The sequence below is a fragment of the Nicotiana tomentosiformis genome, chromosome 2 (genome assembly GCF_000390325.3).
Source record: "Nicotiana tomentosiformis chromosome 2, ASM39032v3, whole genome shotgun sequence".
Classification (NCBI taxonomy): Eukaryota; Viridiplantae; Streptophyta; class Magnoliopsida; order Solanales; family Solanaceae; genus Nicotiana; species Nicotiana tomentosiformis.
This window is the reverse complement of record NC_090813.1, coordinates 64,067,848-64,092,471: the sequence shown is the minus strand read 5'-3', so window position 1 is coordinate 64,092,471 and position 24,624 is coordinate 64,067,848. Positions and strand designations below refer to the sequence as shown.

The 24,624-nt window shown below is 39.6% G+C and overlaps 2 protein-coding genes and 1 non-coding gene across 5 annotated transcripts; 2 read left to right on the top strand and 1 right to left on the bottom strand.

Annotated features, from left to right (window-relative positions):
* Positions 1 to 356: 356 nt before the first annotated feature.
* On the top strand, positions 357 to 430 carry TRNAI-AAU (transfer RNA isoleucine (anticodon AAU)). The gene has a single exon. It is a non-coding gene; the product is annotated as a tRNA-Ile (tRNA).
* Positions 431 to 2,988: 2,558 nt separating this feature from the next.
* Positions 2,989 to 4,186, bottom strand: LOC104090454 (uncharacterized). The gene has a single exon (XM_009595551.4). The coding sequence runs from the start codon at positions 4,060 to 4,062 to the stop codon at positions 3,175 to 3,177; it is 888 nt and encodes a 295-aa protein (XP_009593846.1). The 5' UTR covers positions 4,063 to 4,186; the 3' UTR covers positions 2,989 to 3,174.
* A 5,622-nt stretch (positions 4,187 to 9,808) lies between these two features.
* LOC117275312 (uncharacterized) lies at positions 9,809 to 23,852 on the top strand. 3 transcript variants are annotated; one of them, XM_070195468.1, is made up of 3 exons: positions 9,809 to 10,159; positions 19,644 to 22,927; positions 23,792 to 23,852. In XM_070195468.1, the coding sequence occupies exon 2, from the start codon at positions 21,487 to 21,489 to the stop codon at positions 22,465 to 22,467; it is 981 nt and encodes a 326-aa protein (XP_070051569.1). In that variant the 5' UTR covers positions 9,809 to 10,159; positions 19,644 to 21,486; the 3' UTR covers positions 22,468 to 22,927; positions 23,792 to 23,852. The 3 variants fall into 2 exon arrangements, with proteins under 3 accessions (XP_070051569.1, XP_070051571.1, XP_070051570.1); XM_070195469.1 differs by lacking the exon at positions 23,792 to 23,852 and having other exon boundaries at positions 19,644 to 23,194.
* The last annotated feature ends 772 nt before the right edge of the window (positions 23,853 to 24,624 follow it).

Here is a 24,624-nt window from a genome sequence, read left to right as displayed (position 1 = left end):
CTACCTTCAACCTCAACCACACTGCTGCTTCATTAATTTTTTATTGGTACTGGTTTAGTTTTGTGTTTATTCATCTTGGAACTTAAATTTATGATTGTTCAAAATAGGTTTCAGGCCGTAAATAAAATACTGTACCTTTTTTTAGCCAAAGATGAGACAGAGTTACACTATGAATTGATGGCCACTTTCCCTCACAATAAGATGTTATTCCTATCTCCTTGTAATTTTAAGGGGTCTCCTAATTCTCGAGTGTTCATAATTTCAGCCATTCAAGGTTTCACTAATATTCCAAAGTCATCATATACTTATTAGAAAATACTTTACTTAATTAGAATGCATAAGCCACTAGACAATAAGGCCCATTAGCTCAGTTGGTTAGAGCGTCGTGCTAATAACGCGAAGGTCGCAGGTTCGAGACCTGCATGGGCCATAATAATCTAATTTTTTATGTTTTTAAAGTTCTGTAAAAAATATTCGGGAAATTATTTTTCACAGCCCTTATTCAAACCATGTTGGATAAATCCATTTCAGAGCTGTCTTCCAAAGAAATTTTGGCAGAATCAACAATTTTCATCCTTCTTTTTTGCATATGAAAAATGAAACACACCATTAAACCTCTCAGCACTCAATTCTTACTTTTACTGCTTCTTCTACTGTTATCGTCGAGCAGGTTTACTTTGGGAGATCCAATTCGAAAGCCATTGAGTAGTAGGAGAAACCCAAATCGGGTACCCGAATGTGGCAATATTGGGTTAAAATCTGATTGCTTGCAGAAACAAGATTGTCGATGGTGTAAAAGCGATGTTCTTGATGACGCTTGTTTCTCTAAATCTGAAGCTTCTAGACTACCCTCTCAGATCTTCAGTTGTCATGTTGTTAGATTGAGATAAAAGTGAAAAGAAAAAGTTACCTTTTTGTTTTTAGTTTTTGTTTTTCGATTATGTTCCTTTTTTCCCCATGAATTTTGAGTTTTTGGTTGAAGTTCATTTGAGCTGTTCTATGTGTATGTTTCTGTGATATTAGCAAAATTTAGGCCTATCATTGTGCTTAGAAGAAGTAAAAGATTTGATTTTGTATACATTGTGTTTGAGCGTGAAGGAATTGAGTGATCTTCTCTAATATACTGTACAGACTAGTTAATTTGCAGTAATGAGCTTGTTAATTTTGGATGTCATATTCGTCTTTGCTATTAATTTTTCGATGTTTTTGAATTAAATAGACAGATTAAATTAATGTTCTGCTTGAGGTTTAAAAAAGGTCGCTGATTTACCAGTGCTGTCAATCAGTAGCTCTTGTAGTCAACCAAATTTATTGAAGCCAGAGCTGCTCTGTGTGATTTCTGATTTTCAGCTTTGCATTAGATGGTTTTGTACATGATTTAGGGTTTAGCCAGTTGACAGTGGTGGAGAGAAGTAAGTATGAAAGGAATGGGGTCGTGTAAGTTATGTGGACAGAATGAGCTTTTCTTTATAGGTGGCATGGAGTGGATGGGGTCAACGGGCGAGAAGCCCCACGGCCTTGGCTGGTGACCACCATTGCCATTGATTATAGACGGCATAGGGGTAGAGTGATCATGTATGAGGCGTTTTCTGAATAATTCAGAACTCTCATTGTTGTCCCTTTTGAACCATCTGAAGAATCCCTGAACCTTCAGTAATAAGTTAGGACATGATTGACTTATTTCCTAATGAAAACGACTTGTTGAATTGGTGCTAAGTAGTAGGCAAAGTTTAGTTTCAAGAGCTTGAAGATGATCTTCACAGCTAGTTATGAATCATCCTGAAGCTCTGTGCCTTCTGCTCTTATGTTTGTTCCACGAGGTTTTCCTTGCATATCTTGAGAGCCAAGTGTGATGTTAGCTTTTAGAGACTTCTTAAGACTGTCCCACTTACCTTGGATTAGGATCCAGCTTCTATTTTAGACTTTAGGCCACCATTCTGATGGAAAGGGGGTTCCCTTCTATTTATCAGTTAACTATACTTGTTGATTTTATGTTTCCTTCATAGCAATTCACCAGATTTTTTGGTGATATCATGTGATGATAATTGGTAGTGACTAGTGAGAGAAAATGATTTGCTGCATTGCTGGTTATGCAGAGTTAGCAACTCGAAGAAGTGGGCTTAGAGAGAACCCGATGAGTTTAAGGATTATGAATGACCTTATGAAGAAGCTGGCAGGATAAGCTTCTTTGTAATTCACAATCTATAACTGTGAGAAAGAGATTCATCTGAAGGTTGTAGAAGTGTATATACTTGTTGTGCATGCAGCAGCTCTTTTGATTTCAGATGTCTTCCTCTAAAAAGTTGGATCCACTTCTTATGCGAACTGTCTGTTTATGCTGGTTATGGGAATGACCTTGATGGGGGAAAACTGGAAACATACACTTATCTCTTAGACAAGCAATTGTTTGCATTTGAACAAGGGTGAAGTTCGAAGTTGATTCAAGCTACAACCATGTACTCTAGAGGATTAATAAAACTTCATATTCTCTCTTTCACAGTCACAAACACGCAACCCTAAATTTATACGATTTGCATCCTCTAATGTCAGTTTATATGCAAAAAGATGTCGCCTTCAATATGACCCCGTTGAAAGCTGCGTTGAAATGTACTTATAATTTGATGAAATTACAGCAATTGGCAAGTTAAAAGCAGCTTAATTGTGGGACTGACGACAGTCATATTACTTGTGCAACAGCAGTTCTCATAGTTTCTGAATCTGTATAGAATGTATATGAAACTGAATAGAGATGCATAAACATAGAGGATTAAATCCAGCAACTGAGTGGAAATCTATTAAACTTGGAACTCTTGAATGCACAATGCTAACTGCTCTTATCAATTTCTAAAGCCTCGATTACTAAGTTTGGCAGCTTTTGAGTTCAACATCAACTGACTCGTCTCCATTGGGAGAACAGTAAGTTTACTTCAACCTTACTATTCAAGAATCCTTCTACCATTGTTTGGAATTTTGCATAGAAGATCTGACGAGGAGAACAAAAGAGGACAGTTTACCACTAAACTTTTCCAAATTGTATACAGTTCCCAATTACATTTCTCATTTCCAATTGAACACAAAAGTGTTCAACCTATTACATTAATCCTCCAGAAAAGGAACCAAATAAATGCAGAACTAGAAAGTAAATTAAGCATAAAAAAGTAAGGAAAAACAAAATCAAATTTCTACTGATGTGTATGCTTCTTCTTCTTCAGCAAGATAAACCTTAACAACATCTCTCATATCTTCAACTTCAACACATCCATTAAGGAACTCAGTGAGCTTCTTGAGCTCCCCATCAGCAAGATCATCGGTAAATGGCCTAATCGGAATAGCATTTTCCGGCTGAAAAAGGTAAGAATTCGGGTTATCATCAACGATCACCACCCTCTTCATATCTCTCCCCATATCAGACAAGTCCTTCACAAACTTCCCATCAACTTCCTTGCAAGAATCCCTATACAACCGATGCGAAATCAAACCTTTTCTGTCTATTCTATCAAGAACAAGAGAAGCATACTCCTTAAGCCCAGCAGTGAAAACAACAACCTCAAACTTCTCACTCAAAAACTCCAACAACTCATCCACAAATGGTCTCTTCAACACATAAAACTCTACTCTATGTCCATCAATCACCGGCCTAACAATGAAATCGTACTTTTCTGGAGGTGGGTTTGGCTTAGAATGCACTAAAGTCTCATCCAAGTCAAGAAAAATGGTTTTTTTATCAGGTGACACCAATGGGGGAAGGGCATTTCCGTTATCAAAAAGCGATCGCCTCAAATTGCTCTCATTTGCTGCAGATTCATCAAAAACTTTACCAAGAAGCTGATATCCTTGTTTTTTGGGAGTTTTCTTAGGAGTAGCAATGCGGGTGAATTTTGAGAAGAGTTTAATAAGACGGCGGTGACAAGTGTACAAGGATTTGTTAATGGAAGCAACAACTACAGAGGCTGCATTTTTAGCTGATGGGGATTTCTTCTTGCTACGGCGAAGATGGCTAGGGAGATTTCTACGGTTCTTAATGGACTTTGTGGGAGTTCTTTTGATGATTTTAGAAACCATTTTTTCTTATTTTTTGGAGAAATGAAACGAGGAGCTGGTGATTTCTTGAATTCTTTCAGCTTTCAAGCAGTTGTAGGATTTGGTGAGATTTTGAACTTAGGTTTGGTAGCAACGGTCAATTTTTTCTTAGGCTCGGAACCGAAGCTAAGATGTCAATATTGTTTGTGTTTTACACAGAATATATTAAAGGGGAAAATTAAATTTATGGAAAGAAAGTGAACGTTGGCAAAATATTCAAGGTGCTAGACAGCTGTCAGTATTTTTGTTCAAATACTTATGGCGGGACTTGACTTAATAACCCAGCATACTTTCTGCAAACAATTTTGATTTGTTTCTACCTTATGAAGATAAAGACTATGTTTCCGATAGACCGTTAGCTCAAGAAAAGTGAAAAAGAAGCAATAAACAATAGTAACAATAAAGTAATATAACGTTTAACTTGATGGTATAAAAGAAATTATACAACGTCACTCCGAGTGCGCAAAAATAATACTCCACTCTAAGTATTAAGAAATTTACTTAATATATATAAATAATCTGTTCAGAACACAATAAATAAAACAATTATGGTGCCAAAACACATAAATTTAGAACTCTCGATCCGCCCCTACTTCCTTTGCTTTCAATCTTGACTTACTGTGTCTGAATTTGCAACATGACTGTCTTGCGCCTACTTTCTGGCCCAAGTTAGTTCATTTTATTTAATACTTTTCAATTGATAAGTTTAGAAGTGAATAACGACGATCAGTCATAATTTTGGCTAGTTTAGTTCATTTTTTGTGTCATATTAAAAAGATTGTCCCATATAAAGTAGTACTATTATATTTGTCAGTTTAGTTCTTCGAAATTACTTATCATCTTGATGGCTGAAATTTCAAGTTATTAGTTTAGTTCTTAGTTATTTAGTTAAAGACTTAAGAGAATTGTTAAATTCGTTAAGTGCTTGGTCATCAAATGGATTAGATAGAAAAAGAAAACTGAGTTGCACCAAGGTGTATAGGCTTATGAGGCACATGTCTCAATCATCTTAGGAATTTTGAAAAATTAAATTTTAATTTTTTTGCAGAGCTTTTATTTCCTGTACAGTAAATTTTTGCAAGCACATATTTGTAAAAACAAATGACAAGAATTCAGCAAAATTTGCTTGCCGAGCTAATTGGGCCAATCCTTGGATTTACCCACGTACCCATAACCTTGGACTCTGTGCATTGGGCTCGGGTGGGCCTACTAGTTCAAACCCGATCATATAATAACACAATAAATACTCTCTCCCTATACAAAAAGATTATAAAAAAGATAGTAGGCTATTAGTTAATAATATTTAGCAGCGGCAAAATACACATTATTCTCTAAAAAATAGGTTGTATAATGTATTTTTTTAAAATGGGTCAAATATGAATAAGATCCATATTATCCACTTAAAAAATGGATTACCGATAGATATTCAATAGATTTAACTTCTACATTTGCAAAGACTCAAATTGGGGGTTCCTCAAATTTGTGATACTAGAAATGCTCTAAAAAATGATCACATTCAATAAGTCATGGATAATTCATATTATTTGTCGGTTAACCTATTTTTATTTGTATTAAATATGGATCGAGTCGGACAATTTATTCTTTTTTGCATTATTCGTTTTCGATTTGCTCATCTCTGACCGGATACACCCGTTTTTCACCCCTAATATTTAAAGTGCCCCATAAACACAAGCCATTGAAAAGGACGCACTAATAATTTTCTTGTGATGTGAAGAAAAAAGTGAAGGCCGGGGCCGGGTGTCACAAGAGTCATTTGCTTGTCGCCTAATAAAAGTTAAATCAACCAAAATAACTCCATGAATCATGGTATTATGACCAGAAGACCTTATCTTGGCCTTACTTATATATACCAGAATTTACAATTGTACTTGTCCTAATCCATTCACAGGAACTATGTGAACAACCTACAGAAAGTTTTGAAAGCTACTCCCTCTTGTCCATGACCATTTTACCTTTGGCACATAACCCATTAAGAAAATACGAAATTTTAGAGAAAAAAAGATGTATTCACTAAATTAACCTTAATTAATTGTTATCTTGACACATTGGAATATGTAAATAGGGGCAAATTTTGAAAAAAAAAATTAATTCCTTCTTGATTATGTAAATGGACACTTATTTTGGAGCAAAATAAAAAATTAAAATGGTCACTTATTGTGGAGCAAAGGGAGTATCCTGTGGCTAAAGGGCTACCTGAGCCCATGCATGCATGTCATCAAGATTAGAATAAGGAAAAGATAATTTAACGCTTAGGTGGTTTGGACATGTGAGGAGGAGGAGCACAGATGTCCCGGTGAGGAGGTATGAGAGGTTGACATTAGAGGGCCTCCGGAGATCAGGTAGAGGTAGGCCGAAGAAGAAATGGGGAGAGGTGATTAGGCAAGACATGATGCACCTTCACTGACCGAGGACATGACCCTTGATACAAAGGTGTGGATGTCGAGGATTAGGGTAGTGGGGTAGGTGATAGATTTTTCATACCAATAGGATTAGTACGCACTCTCGCATTCTGTTGGTAGTAAGTTTTTATGAATACCCGTCATTTTTTTTTATTTTGATTATCTTATTATCGTGTTGTTTATATGCTACTTTTATATGACTTTTTGGTATTGTCCCTCATTGTCTATTTTTTTAATTAATGTGGTGCTTATGTTTTTCTGAGTCGAAGGTCTATTGAAAACAACTTCTCTACCTTCACAAAATAGGGGTAAGGTATGCGTACACACTAACCTCCCCAGACCCTACGATGTGGGATAATACTGGGTATGTTATTGTTATTGTTGTTATTACTTCACTTTGATAGACTTCAATTTTATTGGTTAATGCTCTCAAATAGTTCTCACATCCAAATGCGTAGCATTGTCTAACGCATACATAGCACATACAGCCTCCTGTGCTTTGATTGAGACTTCTACTTAGCCAATCTTCGACTAATGGAATTGGAAAGAGAAAGTTGAAATATCATGTGTTAGTTAAGATGAAAATATTGATAGTTTTTTGACTCACAAGTCGTAAAGAGCGGTTAGTTGGAGACAATTGAGGAGGTAAATAGTGGGAAGTGGGATTTATGCATGCGAGTTAGAAACTTTTTTTTCTTCTTCTTGCAATGCGCCCTAATCGTGCCAAGTTTTGTGGGTTGCTTTGAAAATTTCTAGTTCATCATTTTAGCTTTGTACCATAGTCTCCATTATTTATGGAACAAGTGTTTTTCAATTTGCTAAATCCTATATTAAATCACTATTTCAAGCAATCTTAAATTGCTTTGGGTAATTCAAAGTCGCCATTTAAGTATTCATATATACTTGCTTTAATTAAACATCCAGGGCGAGGAGAGGCAGATAAAACTACCCGAAGAAGGGAATTATTCTGTAACATATGATATTAGAGTCAAATTTTTTGCAAGGTTGTATTGTACCAGTTTTTCTTTCTTCTTTCTTTAAAGAATGTTAGGTTACTAAATCTTTGGACGAGGTATTATGAATTTTGACCATGTATATACATTCGTCGAAAAATTATACTGTGTAAATACGTAAAAAATACCTTTTTATGTATATATAGTTATATACTATGTGTTGAGCCTCCTTAATTTCGTGTATATTTACTTGTTTTATATTTTGACACTCCTTAATAAAAATCCTAATTCCGCCACTGTATATATATACCAAGATCATGCATTGAAGTTGGAACGATGATCATGCAATATGACAAAATTATGAGATCACGGCGAGGAATCGTAGAATGTAGAAAGATTAATGTGAATGTGCTTTAGTTTCACACCAAAATATTTCCAAGGTTGTGCACGTCGATAATGAAGAGTTACTCAAATTAGCTGCGGTCTTCTTGATCCACACGAAGTTTCCTCATATTACACACAGACACATGGGCTGCTGTTAGTCCACTCCTTGTCTTTTTATTAATATCTTCAACTTATAAGTTTCTTTTTTGAAAGAACATCAAAGCTGACCTTAACTAACTGAATCATGCCCTAAATGCGCCTGAAGAAAATTCAAAACTGTTATAAAGATGCAACATGGCTGACTTTAGTGATTTTAGCAGTACGTATATAGCCATTTTATTGACTCGGCATCAAAACTTTGAATCTTTCGTTTTCTAGAGAATCTGCTGTCGTCTACAATTCATCCGCGAATTATTGATTACATGGCAATTGCATGCAGTGGCAGAACACTGAACACCACTCACTGAGGGGTGTCAATCAACTTTGTTTTGCGAAAAATAATTCTTACATGTTAAAATAATATTAAGAAAAAATTTTATATTCATATATACAATTGGCCTCGGCCATTTAAAAGTAAATATCAATTTGGTTTAGGAACTGAAGTCTCAAAACCAAAATAGTTCCACTTAAAAATAAATTGATTATGACAATAGATGCGATACTACTCTCATAAAATCTTGTGTACACCACTAATAAAATGTTGTCTATTCTTTCTCTAGATCAACGGTCTGTCTTTCAAACATTACTAGTATATTTTATGTAACTTCTAAAATTAATCCATATCTAAACGAGGAAATTAAAGCTATGTTGCTCAGGGGCGGAGGGAGTGTAGAACATACGGGTTCGGGCGAACCCAGTAACTTTGATCCAAATCATGTATTTTTTTAAGAAATTCTAATAGGTACAAATTATTAATTTAGAACCCACTAACTTTAAAAGATTTGGAATCCCGAACCCATATGTTTCATATCCTTGCTACGCCTCTGATGTTGATTCCCCTCGCTACTAGACTATTCCCTACTATAAACCAAGATACATGATCGGTTTACCCACGCTAAGAAAAGATTGGTGTATGATATCGATTAGTATAAATACACAAATATTTCACTAGTAGGTCGCAATTCGTGGACAAGATTGAGTATAAAATTGTATGATGGATAATAAAACTTCAAATTTTAAAGATTGAAAGTAGCTAGCTAATGAAAAAACATAGATTATTAAAGAAGGTATCACGCTCTTTAGCTTAATTTAAAGTAACTGAATGAGCAGTTGATCAGCTACCCACCAATATATGGAATTATCTAATGGGAACGTTTAGTTTACTTAAAAAGAAAAAATATTCTCCATATAATAAGGTGATGGGAAATAGCGACCATAACAAGCCATCAAAACATGGGTTTTTGCATTGTTGTTGAAATTTATTGTCCTCTGGCGTTAAATTTAATATTCATTATTTTCTCAGCTAGTACCATAATTATGTGAATAAGCATAAAAATTATCAGTAGTCAATATATTTTTTCTATCTTGTTACTTGTTACATAAGCAAGAAAATCTGCTTATGTAATATATTTCCAAGTAAAGTATTACATAAGCAAGAAAATCTGCTCAAATATACAATATGGAGTTCATTTATTTAAGGCCAAAATCATACCCAGCCCCCTAAACCTTTTTGGGTTTTTCTTTTAGACACCTTATCTAAGATTTGTTCCGATTGAATGCTTAAACTACCCAAAATTTGAACCAATTAGACACTTTTTGATAACCAGCAAAAAACTAAAGAGGGTGTAATACACTCGCCAATAATGTGGCAAGTTGACGAATGACATTTGGCATTTGGATCCAAAATAATAATTAACAAAATGAATTATGAGGAAAAAAACAAAAACTATTTTTAAGAAAAAAAAAAATAATAATCCAACCCCACCCCACCCAGACCTTCCCTTCCCTATTCTTCAGCTAAGCCCATAAGCCGGCGACTCTAACCACAATGTTCTTTCTTCTTCTTCTTTTTCTTTTAGTTTATAGATTTAATTCATTGATGTTTTTACTTTTTTATCTATTATTTTCTGGAAGAAAAGAAGAAGGGAGATAGAAAAGAGAATGGGGCAGTGATGGATCTCCATTTCTTCTGGCGAGCAAGATGGTGGTGGTTTTCAGAATTACCAAAAAAGGAGAAGATAGTGGTGGCGGTTTTCACGTCCGAAAAAGATGAAAAAAGTGATGATTGGAGTGATAGTAGCTAGCGCAGCCGATGATTGCAGAAAGTGGTGGAGCTGGTTCGAGAAAGGAGGAAGAACTGGCATGTTGTTTGCCCGTAAAACGGTACAGTTGAATTTATACGTGATTTTTAGACAAGTGAATTAATTCGATTCTGAAATAATAAAATAATTAAAAAAATACGCAATACTTAGCCTTGAAATAAAAATAAAATCGCGGGAACAGTAATTCTGGGAGCAGAGCTTCCGGACACAACAACAATGAAATCAAGGAATAAGAAGATAAAATTGTATAAAGTTTTGAATCGATTATAGCGTAAGTTTGCCAGAAAAGTCGTGTCCTTTACAATGATAACAAAACTCACTATTTATAGTTGCACACATGCACCTAGGGAACAAGGTCCTAGAATCACGCCCTTCTTTAATGTCAATTATGAAGGCCATTGAAGAAGGTGTAACGGTGAGCATAAATGATAAATTTTCTGTAACGGGAAGTGCATTAAATGCTGCAGAATATTCTATATTAAATACTACCGGGCGGAGGGTATTTATTGCATCTTTACGAGTGTCATTCTTTCCGGTGACAAACGGGATAATTGCCTTCGGTTTTAACTATCCCCCGCCTTAGGCTCCACGTGTCACTCTCTTAAGGGCCCACTTAGTATAACATATTTTACCTTATACAGATAATCCCCCTGCTTTCCGATGACATAACTTTGCGTCATCGGAAAGTTGGTAGAAACTCTCTTTTTGTCAGGAATTACTATGATTCTTTCTGAAAAGCTTCTGACGGTTGATTAGACGCACGTCTCTCCGCATTTAATGTCCCGAACACACGTCATCCCACAATTCAACATAACTTTTTTCGGTGATCGAGGTAATCATGACCACAAATTTAGCCTCCTAAACCTTTACTTATACGTATCAACCTCCTTCATTCATACTCCATAACTCTCCAAACTCTCTAAAACTCTCTTTATTCAACTTGTATCATGTTCTTCAACCTTTCTTTTACTCTCTTCAAACGAAAAAGCTTTTCCTTCTTCCATAACATATAATGGATTCTTCTTCAAAGAATACAAGTTCCTCAAAGAACAAGAACAAAACTGAGGATGTTGATCCTCCAACAGTGGGCACCATCATCCCTAAATGTCTTGTTACAACAAAAGACTTTGAAGAGAAATTTTCTTCTGTTAGCCCTCGTACATGGGCCGTTAGCAGGTATCCTTCTTCCATCCGTTCTTCCAGCATTCCTGTTGTGAATGAAGATTGTCGTTGCCAGGACCTGGACATTATCGTTCCCGACTTGGCGGAGCGGGTAACCTTACCCAAGAAGGGTTTACGTACTTCTGTACGTATTCCTTCACTTTGGGGATATTTTCTCTAAGTGGAGAGCTTGACTCCGTCATTGAGGAGTTTTGCCTCCACTATCAAGTGTGTTTGGCACAGGTGAGTCCCTCCGTGTGGAGGATGAATACTTGCCTTCGGTGCATGTGCCAGAAAACGGGGGAGGAGCTAACTTTAGCTCATGTGATGAATCTTTATTCCCCCAAGATCTTTCATGGGGGGGATGACCAACTTCAGCAAGCGGGGCCACCATGCATTGCTATGTAGCATAGATGATGATAACGACCGTGGGTAGATAGAACGATTTGTTTCAGTTTCCACCAGTGACATCATCCCGGCCTCATCTCCTTCCTTCCCTGGACTGTGGAACCGTACTTGTAAGTATACAATCTGTTTCTTTCCTTGTTAAAGATCTTTTTCTCGTCATTATTAACTTTTCTTCCTTTTCCAGCCTCAGCGGCTTGGTGGGTTCCCCGTAGGGTTGAGGGACTGGACCAATAGGTTCAGAAGATTTTGGACGTTACCACGCTTGAAACCCGCTCGTGGAAAGAGTTTTCCCTGAAATACGGGTGAAAGGCCAAATATTATGGTAAGTTTAACTCATTATGTCCTTACCTTTTCTTATGAGAAAGTTATCTAACTCCTTCCCCTTATTGAATATAGGTCTACCCCAGGGCTCACTTGTTGTCCCCGAGGAGGATATTTTGGCTGATCATGTTGATGCGACGAGGCTACTGCAGAAAGCTTTTCCACAGACAGGCATCTCCGGGCCTGCTTCTGGTGCAAGTGCTTCTTCTCGGAGTCCCGGCCAGAGAACAAGCAACCAAAAAGAAGGTTTTCCTCTGCGGCCTGGGGAAAATAAAGAGGGCGAAGAATGCTGCCCCTTAGTCATCTCTGGAAGTCGTGGTGACGAGCCCTCCGCCCGGGCCGACCATAGATACCGTAATGATTTACGATGATGGAGAAGCTAGCGAGGAAGGAGCTTCACTACATAGAAGATGATGACCTTCCTCAACTCAACAGACCACTCAATCTGTTGAGTTAGTTACACCAACCGAGGACGATGTCTCGCCGCTCTGGGGGGGGTATGAAATGATGGAAAATGTCAACTCCCGCTTCCGAGTCCCAGTCGTTGCGCCCGGTATTTTGGTGTTGAGTATCAGGTCCCTTCCGTCCCTTGTTGATGAGCAACCAACAACCAGCACTGCGTTTGTCGCAGATGCTTCTCACCTTTCAACAACATCAGCTTTATCTCCATCTTCACCAATACCAGCAACTGCTACGTCATCTCCACTGGTCGCATCAGCCCGAGAAGAGGGTGTCCTTCTCACCCAGTACCCAATTCATGGAATTTTGGGGCAAAACTATGCTCCCCCCTCAGAAGATCCGCAAAGGAGGAGGAGTGTTACTCTCTCGGTCTCCACCGGATGCAATTTACTATCCCGGCCGGTGGAACTTGCTAACTATCTGAAGCCTTTGGTTTCAGAGAAAGATTGGAAAAAGATATAGGCTCTCTTGGGAATGTGCTTGTTGAACAATGCCATGCACAACCCCGCTCGTTAAATTCTTTACTTCATTTGTTATTTCTTCTATTTTTGCCTAAAAATATCCTAAGTTTGCCTTTCTTGTTTTGTAGGCCAGCTTTCTTGCTTCTGAGGACTTCCAAAGGTTGATTCGGAGAAAGGAAGAACTTACCTCCGCACGTGATCAACTTTTGGCCGAGCGGGAGCAAACTGTTGCTCGCCTCTCAGAATTGGAAGCCAAAGCTGCTGAGGCCATAATGTCGTTCTTGCTGCAACCGACCGCAAGGCTGCCTCCACTAAAATATCAAATGTCTCTGTTGCGGGGGTGAAACCTGCCTAGTTGGAGAAGAAGTATAGGACGACTATTGAGCATAATAGGCTCTTTAGCTCAAATGTCCGTGACCTTGATGTTAGCCTCAGATCCGTTAGATCCGCCCAGAAAAACCTTTCTATCGAGGTAACCTAACTCAAAGAAGAACTTAAGCACCGAGCGTCTTCCCTCGTGTTTGAGAAAACTTATGTTATGTACAGCATTAGAAGAAAAACCTTGGAAGAGGATAAAACGGGTATCATTGACTTTGATGCCGAAATCGCTAAGGCCTGTGAGGTTGAGTTAGCTACTAAAAGGGGTCTCCGGCAGAGCCTGATGCTTCCAGTTCTTCCAATTCCGGTTATGAAACTTCGGGAACTGAAGAGGAAACGAAAGGCAAATATGTTGAAGGCTAAACTGATGAGGGCCAAAATGTTGAGCCATCGGCGGATCTACCCACTTCACCTGGGGGCGCGGACATTTCTCTTCCTCCGGGTTCCAGAGAAGCAGCAGTTTAGCTTTTCTTTTCTTTTTCCAACTTTTGTATTTGTGCCGCTTTTGCACGTTGTTGTAAATAAATACATCTTTTTGCTCAAGTATTATTTGAGTCTTTCTTTCATTTGAACATTTATGCAAGTTTTAATCTTTGCATTCTTTTTTTTTTGCTTATGTGTTTTGCGCAAGTTTTACTATTTGCATCTTATTATGTAAAGCCTTGGGTGTATTCTTTCCCAAAAGCATTTGGATTTCGGGCACAAATTCTTCCAAAATCAACCCTTTATCGTGAGATTTTTTATAATAGAGGGCCCTCTTTTGTTTACGGTGTTCTTGAAGAGGACGTCTCTTGTTCATTACGGCACAAGAAACAAGATGGAAAATAAAAGGACTTTACTTTATTCCTTCCGTTTTCAAAATGTACATAAGCATTCGTTATACTAAAAAGAAACTGTCATTTCATGTGGCTAATTCGGACAACTTGATTTTACTGGGCTGGCCGCGCAGTCCCTGGTCCCGATGATACAACTATGTTCCCGGTTTTCGTGTTCTGGTCGATGTGGCAGTCATTGTTGCCGTATTCTCATATCATCCTCCCCCAGTGTTCAAATGTGAAGAATGCGAATTGGAATACTGGAAATCTTGCACCTTCGAGGATCCCACTAATGAATTGCTAGACAATCTTCATCTCGGTAACAAACTTCGCTTCCCCTTAGGAATTTATGTTATCTAGCAAAAGACTATCTAACAACCCTCTAGTGGTTTGCACTTGTGAACGGTCGGGTAACCTTTGTTTGATAGCAAACTCACTTTCCCAGTGGAAATTTTGCTATCGAGCCAAAGATTATCTAACCGCCTCGGAGTGGTTCTTCGCTTGTGTGCCTTGCTATTAAAGGTCTTATTGTTTCTGTTGAAACTTTCTTTGTAGTATGTTTTCCGTTGCTGCCTCGTTAAAAACCTTATGAGAAAAACCCAATTGGAATAAAAATTGGACGAAGGAAAAAAGAGTGCAGCACATACTTTCAGTACATGCGATGTTTGTCGGTAATAATATCTCTTGAGGTGTGCCATATTCCAGTTGCTTGGCAACTTTTCTCCATCCTTATTGTCCAACTCGTATAAACCTTTTCCAGTGACAACTAAAATCGGTAGGGGCCTTCCCAGGTTGGACCTAACTTCCCTACGTTGAGTTTCCGGGTGTTTTGAGTTACTTTTCTTAGAACCAAATCTCTCACTTTAAAGTAACGGAGGTTGACTCTTCGATTATAATTTCTTTCCATTCTCTGCTTTTGGGCCACCATTCTTATATATGTCAAGTCCCTGCGTTCATCGAGTAACTCCAAGTTGACCAACATCGCTTCGTTGTTCGTTTCTTCGCTTGCCTGGAAATATCTTAAGGTAGACTCTCCTACTTCCACCGAGATTAAGGCTTCTACTCCGTACACAAGGGAAAAAGGAGTTTCTCCCATACTCGATTTGGCCATCGTTCGGTACACATAACACTCCAGGTAGTTCCTTGGGCCATTTACCTTTAGCCGCTTCCAACCTTATCTTGAGATTTTCTATAATCATTTTGTTCGTTGATTTTGCTTGACCATTTGCACTCGGATGATAGGGTGAAGATGTGATTCTCTTTATTTTCAAATCTTTAAGGAACTTTGTGATCTTTGAGCCAATAAATTATGGCCCATTATCGCATGTTATCTCTTTTGCTATTCCAAACCTGCAGATTATGCTCTCCTACAAGAAATCCACCACTTCACGTTCGTCGATCTTCTGATAAGGACCTGCTTCAACCCACTTAGAAAAATAGTCAGTTAAAATTAAAAAAAATTACCTTACCGAAGGTCGACAGCAGCAATCCGATGATGTCAATTCCCTACTTCATAAACAGCCACGGAGACAGAATTGAGTGTAATGGTTATGCTGGTTGATGTACCAGCGGTGCGTAGCATTGACACTTATTGCATTTTTGCACGAAAGCTTTGGCGTCTTGTTCCATTCGGGGCCAATAATATCCTGCCATTACCATGTTTAGAACTAAGGAATCTGCGCCCGAATGGTTTCCACATATTCCTTCGTGGACTTCTTGCATATTGTAATTAGCTTCGGACGCTCCTAAGAATCGGGCCAGCGGGCCTAGGAAAGATTTCCTGTACAGTTGGCCTCCTTTGAAGCTATATCGTGTTGCTTTGGCACGCAGCGTCCGAGATGCCTTGGAGTCTTCGGGAAATTTCCCATGTTCGAGATAATCGATGATCTCATTCCTCCAGTCCCAGAACAAATTATTCGTATTTACCTCATAGTAGCTATCTGCATCCAGGAACCAGTGCACTAGTTGTACTACCGCCCTAGAATCCGATCCTTTCATTTCTGTTGATGAACTGAGGTTAGCTAGTGCATCTGGTTTTGTATTTTCTTCCCTCGGAATATGAGTAATCGACCACTCCCGAAATCGAGCCAGCAGAGCCTGGACCTTTACTACGTATTATTGCATGCGCTCCTCTTTGGTTTCGAAGATCCCGTAGACCTGATTTACCACCAGCCGGGAGCCGCATTTGATTTCTATGACCTCAAAATCTAGTCCCCCGGGCCAGTTCGAGTCCTATAATCAAAGTCTTATACTCTGCTTCATTGTTAGATAAAAGGACCATTCTGATGGCTTGCCTTATGGTTTCTCCCGAAGGTGTGGCTAATACTATGACAAGATCAGACCCTTTTACGTTGGAGGCTCCGTCCGTAAATAAGGTCCAAACTCCCGATGTCGATTTTTACACCATTACTGCCTCTTTGGTTGCTAAAGGCAGCAATCCCGGACTGAAATCAGCCATAAAGTCGGCCAAAACTTGTGACTTAATCGTATTCCTTGGTTTATATTCTATGTGAAATTCACTCATTTTGACGGCCCATTTGGCCAATCTACCCGAGAGTTCGGGTTTCTGAAGAATGTTCCACAGGGGAAAGATGGTCACCATGGCTATCAGGTGATATTGAAAGTAAGACCTCTGCTTCCGAGTGGCGACTACGAGAGCTAAGGCTAGCTTCTCCAAATGCAGGTAGCGAGTTTCTGCTCCTGTTAAAATTTTGCTAGCGTAATAAATGGGAGATTGCATACCTTCATCCTCACGGACTAAAACTGCACTTACCGCTACTTCCGAGACTGCGAGGTAGACCAACAATGTTTCACCTTCCTTCGGTTTTGAAAGTAACGGAGGGCTTGACAAGTACCTTTTCAAATCTCTCAAAGCCTGCTGGCATTCCGGGGTCCATTAGAAGTTGTTTTTCTTTTTGAGCAGCGCGAAGAAACGGTGGCATTTCTCTAATGACCGGGAAATAAACCATCTCAAAGCGGCCAATCTCCCTGTGAGCCTTTAAACTTCTTTCACACTTAACAGTTGGTCCGAGATGTCTTCGATGGCTTTGATCTTATCGGGATTTACCTCAATCCCCCTTTGTGATACCAGAAATCCTAAGAATTTTCCGGAGCTGACTCCGAACACGCACTTCTCGGGGTTAAGCTTTATGTTATTCTTTCTTAGGATGTCAAAAGTTTCTTGCAAATGCTTAAGATGATCACCTACGTTTAAATACTTAACGAGCATATCGTCTATATAAACTTCCATAGTTTTTCCTATCTGTTTTTCAGATATCTTATTTACGAGCCGCTGGTAAATGACTCCGGCGTTCTTCTGCCCGAAGGGCATCATATTATAGCAATATGTGCCAAAATTTGTTATGAACGAAGTTTTTTCCTGATCCTATGGGTTCATCTTAATTTGGTTGTACTCAGAATAAGCATCAAGAAAACTCATTATCTCATGCCGGGCCGTCGCATCAATTATTTGATCGATGTTTGGCAATGGGAACGAGTGTTTTGGGCACACCTTATTTAAGTCCTTATAATCTACAAACATGCAAAAATTATTGTTCTTCTTAGGAACTAATACTACATTAGCTAGCCAGTCTAGATATTTTACCTCTCGGATCGAACCGATGTCAAGTAGGCGAGTTACCTCTTCTTTGACGAATTTATTCCTGGCCTCTGTAGTAGGGCGTTTCTTTTGTCTTATCGGAGGGATGTCGGGATCCAAGCTTAGCTTGTGTACGGCCACTTCCCTTGGGATACCTGTTATGTCCGCATGTGACCACGCAAAATCATTGCCATTATATTTAAGAAATTCAATAAAAGCCAGACCTGAGCTCGGGGTGTGACAACTAGGGATTTTACCCTATTATTTGCTCTCTTTTGCTTAGGTTTTGGGTAAAATAAATGCTAAATAAGCTCGTGAAGGAGTCGAACTTGCACAAGCCAAAGGCTGAAACTGAACCGCGGACCGCGATGGAAAAGCACGGTCGCGTAGGGTTCACCGCTGAGGCATATAATATTCCGTGGTCGGCGAGATAGAGGTTCAGAGAAGCTGCAATCCAGAGAAAACACCACCGCTGACTGTGCTACAAAAGCGCGGACGCGAAACCAGTGCCGCGACCGCGAGTGAAATTACGCTGACATCAAGGATCAAGTTCAGAGGCCTTGAAACCTTGGCTCAAACAAAGAATGCGGCCTGCATCTACATTACGCGGATGCGAAGTTATCAGACACGGACGCAGGGTAAATTCCACTGGGAGCGTGATAAAAGGTTCAAAGACTTGGCAAGTGAAACCTAACTGAAGAACGCGGTCCGCGAACATAATACGCGGCCGTGATTGAAGCTAACGCGGACGCGAATGTATTTACGCTGTCCGCGAAACCTAGTCCAGTCCAAGCCCAGTATTGAAAAAATGCGGACCGCACTTATTATTATGCGGGCGCGAAAGCTCAAGCGCGGACGCGGTCAGAATTACGCGTCCGCGAATCCTCCATAGGGGCATTTTTGTCTGAAAATTTTAGCTGTGTATAAATAAATCTTTTTGACATTTTTAGGTCAAGTTTTGTAGAGCAGAGCACGTGAACAGTTGGTTTTTCCCCTTTGGGGCAATTTTATATTAGATTTACCTTCAAACTTTAGATTTTCATCTTGTACTTTAATATTATGGCTTATATTTCATCTTTACCTTTTATTTCTATAGTATTCATGAGTAGCTAGACCCCATAACTAGGGTGGTGACTCAATCCTAGTGCGAGTATTTAATGGGTATTGAATTTTAGGGCTTAATGTTTTATGGGTTAGTGATATTTAGCCTAATTCATGCTAAAATTATAGAATTAGTGATTGCAAATACTAATTCATGCCTTTATGACTTAGGCTCTTCTTGAGAAAGAGAGACTAAGTCTAGAAAAATTAGGGTAATAAGGAATTGGGGTGAACTCAAGAGATTGATATCCCCGATTAAAGGGTAAAACCTAGAGATAGTAATATCCGACTTGAGCCAATTTCATTTGGATTGTACGAACACCCATTTGGGCTTGAGAAAGCCAAATCAGGCAAAGTCACTTAAACTACCGAGAGGTCTAGAGTGAGAACTTATGTGTGATGGTTATATTACCACCCCAATCGTAAGTCACTCATTAGATACTCACCTAGGCGGAAGTCACTACCCTAGTGCCCTTTAACACTTGAAAACTTTCACCAAAAATATTGTACTTAGTTTATACTTGGCATACAATAGTATAAAAATTATAATAGAATCAATTACAACAATGTTTGGAAGTGCAAATAGAAACAACACACACATCTAGATTAGTTAGATACCCGACTCCAAACCAAATTAACTCCCTGTGGAAATCGATCCCGACCTCATCGGGTAAAACTGCATCGACCACTCCTTGCTACTATATAGTGGTGTTGGTTTGGACACAATCACTTTTTGGCACCTTTGCCGGGGAGTTAGACAATGTTGACTATCTATCTAGCTATTTGTGTGTCTTGTTTTTTTTTTCTTCTGTTTTTCTAACTTTTGTGTGGCTATCATTTTAGGTACCAAATGGCTCATAATAATGCTCTCGGACATATTCTTTCGGGGGAGGAGGTAGATGACAATGGTGAGGATGAGGTTAATCTAGAACCTCAAGTCCAAAGAAGAGGCCGCCAGGCTAATGACAACATTCCAAACCCTCCCCTACCTCCTCCAAGGGCAGCACACCGGGTGCTACCCAATGAAGGTTACTCAAGTGCAATTGTCCCGCCCCGAATTTGGGTGAGAAATTTTCAAATTACAAATGTCATGCTGACCCTATTGGAGCAAAGGGGCTTCTTCACTGGATCTCCTCATCAGAACGCATACAAGCATCTAAAGGGTTTTGTAGACACATGCTGGGAGAGCAAGCAGACGAATGTGTCAGAGGACGCTCTGAGATTGAGACTTTTCCCATTTTCCCTTAGAGGGAAAGCTTTGGACTGGCTCGATAGGCTACCCAAACACTCCATACACACATGGGATGAGTTAGCAGAAAAGTTTACAGCCAAGTTTTTCTCACCGGGTCATATCGCAACATTGAGGGATGAGATCTTAGCCTTTAAACATGAACCTAATGAACCACTACTTAAAATCTGGGAGCGATACCGGACAATGGTCAAGGAATGCCCAAATAATGATATGACTGAAGCAATGATTCAGCAGACATTCTATAGGGGCATCAACACGATCAACCAGTGTGTGGTGAATCAGCTAGCTGGGGGAAATTTTATGAAGACGCCTTATGCCGATGCTTGTGACATACTTGATGAGATGGCTGACACATCTTCAGCTTGGCAAAGTCGGGCGAATGTTCCTCAGGGTGACCCTAATGTCATCCATCTTCACAAGGAACTTCATGATCACGGACAAGCCATGTTGACAACTACTATGAATCAGTTAGCAAAGGCCCAACATTAGCAAGTTCAAGGGACAAAGCAAGTAAATGCCATGGAAGGGGTAAATGTCATGGTCAATAGGAGGAAACAACATGGTCAACAAGTGCAAAACAATCAAGATCAATATGATCAAAGTGAGGAAGTGTTATATGCCAAAAACTACCAAGGTCAACGGAGAAATACTCCAAATCAACAATGAAGATCGCAAGGGAACGATCAAAATTGGGGCAACCAAGGCCAAGGAAATTGGAACAATGGCAACAACAATAGTCAAAATTGGGGGAACAACAATAACAATTGGGGCGGAAATGGAAACCAAGGGGGTTGGAATAATAATAATCAAGGCAACCGGGGGTCGGGCATCCAAAGGCCCCCGATGTATCAACAACCAAACAATCCGCCTCCATATTCGTCTCAAGGGCAAAGTTCTTCAAACAATGAGATGGGGCGAATAGAGAATATGTTCAAACAAATGCTGGAAAGGAATTCTGATTCCGATGCCCAAATAGCCTCCCATACTACCTCTATTCGCAACTTGGAAGTACAACTGGGTCAAATTTCTCAAGCATTGAATACGCGCCCTAAGGGGGCACTACCAAGTGATACGGTAGTAAACCCGAAAGGTGGGAACCATACAGGCCATGCTATGGCAGTGACCACAAGAAGCGGTAGAGGTGGAGATGTAAGTACTTCTGATCCAAAGAAGATTGTGAGTGAAGATGTTGTGCTGCAAGAAGATGATGAGGTTCAAGCCAATGATGAGAATGTGAATGATGAAGTGAGGATCGATAGCAATGACAACATAGAGGAGACTCAAAATGATGTGAACCCGTCTAGGGAACACGTGATAGACATACCGGAAACGGTAGTGCCTAAAGCCAAGGCCCCTTTGCCAAGGGCTCCTCCACCGTATCCTCAAAGGCTTGCAAAGCAAAATAATTAAAACCAATTCAAGAAGTTTATTGAGATGATGAAAGGTTTGTCAATGAATGTGCCCTTGGTGGAAGCTCTCGAACAAATGCCGGGATATGCCAAGTTCATGAAGGACTTGGTAACTAAGAAGAGATCTATGAATTATGAGACCATCAAAATGACTCATCAAGTGAGTGCCATTGTGCACTCGATGGCTCCAAAGCTTGAAGATCCCGGTGCCTTTACAATTCCATGCACCATTGGTAGAGCCGATTTTGCAAAAGCCTTGTGTGATCTGGGAGCAAGTATTAATTTGATGCCATATTCCGTGTTCAAGACACTAGGTATTGGGCAACCAAGAGCTACTTCCATGAGATTACAAATGGCGGATCGGACAATGAAAAGGCAGCTTGGTATTATTGATGATGTTCTAGTCCGGGTAGACAAGTTTATTTTGCCTGCTGATTTTGTAATTCTCGACTACAAAGTCGACTATGAGGTGCCTATAATATTAGGGAGACCTTTCCTAGAAACAAGAAAGGTATTAGAGGATGTGGACGCAGGGGAGCTCACCTTCCGAGTGGGCGATGAAAAAGTTGTATTCCACGTGTGCAAATCAATGAGGCAACGAAATAGCAATGAAGTTTGCTCTTTTGTGGATCTTGTGACGGAGGTGATAGTTGATGACACGAGTTCCATGATCAATGTAGAAGACCCTTTGGAAGTTGTGTTGCCAAACTATGAGGATGATGAAAAGGAAGGCTTGGTTGAATGTGCAACTGCGTTGCAAGGAATGGGATCCTACTTATATGGGCCCCGTAAACTTTCATTGGACTTCAAAAACCGAAAGACTCCACCAACAAATCCCTCAATCGAGGAGCCACCAACATTGGAGTTGAAACCTTTGCCTTCATACCTCAGGTATGAATTCTTAGGCCCTTCTTCCATATTACCTATTATTCTTTCTGCTTGCCTAACTGACGTGCAGGTAGACTCCACCCTTGCGGTGCTTCAAAGTAGGAAAAAGGCAATTTGATGGACCGAGGGCTGCCTAGACAAAATTATAAAATAGGGGACTTCGTCCCCTGTGCCATTTTTAACTAATTAGAGTTTGGGGAGAGGCGATGTTTTTGGGATATTTTCAGAGAAAACATCAGGGTAAGTGTTCTTAACTCAATTATGGTTAGATTACCCGAATCCATCATTTGTTTTCATCATTTAATTAGTGTTTTGAGATTGAAATTTGGAGAAATTTTAGAAAATTCATGGAAACGGATTTTTGAGATTTCGGTGTCGATTCGGAGTCGGATTTGGGTGAAACTGGTATGGTTGGACTCGTAATTCAGGTTTTTATTGAAAAATGTAGTATTTTCTTATGAAATTGATTCGTATAATTTTTGTTGACCGTATCGAATTATTTTGGCTAGATTCGAGCCATTCAGAGTCAGATATTCGTGGAAAAGGCATTCTTACCGATTGATTGAGCTTGGTTCGAGGTAAGTGACTTGCCTAACTTTGTGTGGGGGAACTTCCCGTAGGATTTGTACTGTTATTTTTGATATATGAGCACCGTGTACGTGAGGTGACGAGTACGTACACGAGATAATTGTGTAAAAATCCGATTTTTCTACTAAGTAATAACCTGATTTCCTTCTTATTTGAGTTCCATCAGCATGTGTAGTATCCAGCTAGACTAGAATAACATGCCTACTTGCCTTAACTGTTTACTTGAACTACCTGCAACATGTTTTGTGAATTTACCTGTCTTTCCTTAACTAGTACTTAGGTTGAATTGTAGAATTTCATGTCGTAACTATTGAATTCTATTATTTGGCTGCATATTTACTTTGGGACTACGGAACGGTATTTCGGGAGATCCCCTTGTACCGCATATTTACTTTGGGACTACGAAACGGTATTTCGGGAGATCCCCCTGTCTTTCATATTTACTTTGGGACTACGGAATGGTATTCCGGGAGATCCCTCTGTACTGCATATTTATTTTGGGACTATGGAACGGTATTCCGAGAGATCCCCTATGTCTTGCATATTTACTTTGGGACTACAGAACGGTATTCCGGGAGATCCCCCTGCACATTTACGTTTGGGACTACGAGACGGATCTCGGGAGATCCCCTGTTGTATTTTTGTGTACTGATCTGTTACCTTCTATGAATTCTTTCTTGTTAAATTTCAGTCCTTATTTTATTGCGATATTTCATTTCTGGCTTGCTTTATTATTATATATACCAGTAGGGTCCTGACCTCGTCACTATTCGACCGGGGTTAGGCTTGGTACTTACTGGGTACCGATTGTGGTGTACTCATGCTACTCTTCTGCACATGTTTTTCATGTGCAGATCCAGATACTCCTTATCAGCCGCACTATCAGTGAGCTGGGACAGCTTTGGAGACTTCAAGGTATATCTTACGCATCCGCAGACCTCGAAGTCCCCTTCTACTTTTCCCAATGTCCATTATCATTATTATGTTGCTTCCTTATCTTTCTTTAGACCCTGATATATAGATACATTGAGGATATATTTTTAGAAGCTTGCGACTTATTTCTACCGGGTTTTGGGAGTTGTAATTAAGTGAATTGCAGATTTATTTATTTCATATTTCTATTGTTATTTCGCATTGATAGGCTTACCTAGTCTTAGAGACTAGGTGCGATCACGACATCCTACGGAGGGAATATGGGGTCGTGACAATTGATCGATGAGATGGAAAGGTTGAGATTGCACCTCGGGTTGTTGTTCAGATTCTCCCTCGGAAATCTCCCAGGAAGGGAGGTATTCACTAATGTCCGATGAGTCATCCTGAGGTCTCACAGGTGGTGCCTTTTTGCCAATAGTCTTCTGAGGTGCTAAGGATGCAATCTGCTTCCCTTTGCCTTGGTCGCGGGAGGATTCTCCCCTCCCTTTGGATTTGTCGGGACCACCACGAGATCGCACCATTATCTGCACACACATTTAGTGAAAGATCATTAGTATTATGGTTCAATGAATTAGCAGAGGACAGCAGATGAAATGATCAAAGTGTTTCTCAAAATAGGGTTTCGCTCACAGTGTAAAAGAGGCGCGGCCGCAGAAGGGTCAGCGCGGTCCGCGTAAAAATGAGCACAGTCCGCGAAAGAGTTGGGATCAGACTACCAACTCTCTGAACATTGGATTTCGCTGACAGCGAACAA

Bases quoted from the DNA above. Each gene is read 5' to 3' on its own strand.
- LOC104090454 (XM_009595551.4), bottom strand. From the start codon at position 4,062: ATGGTTTCTAAAATCATCAAAAGAACTCCCACAAAGTCCATTAAGAAC.
- LOC117275312 (XM_070195468.1), top strand. From the start codon at position 21,487: ATGATGAAAGGTTTGTCAATGAATGTGCCCTTGGTGGAAGCTCTCGAA.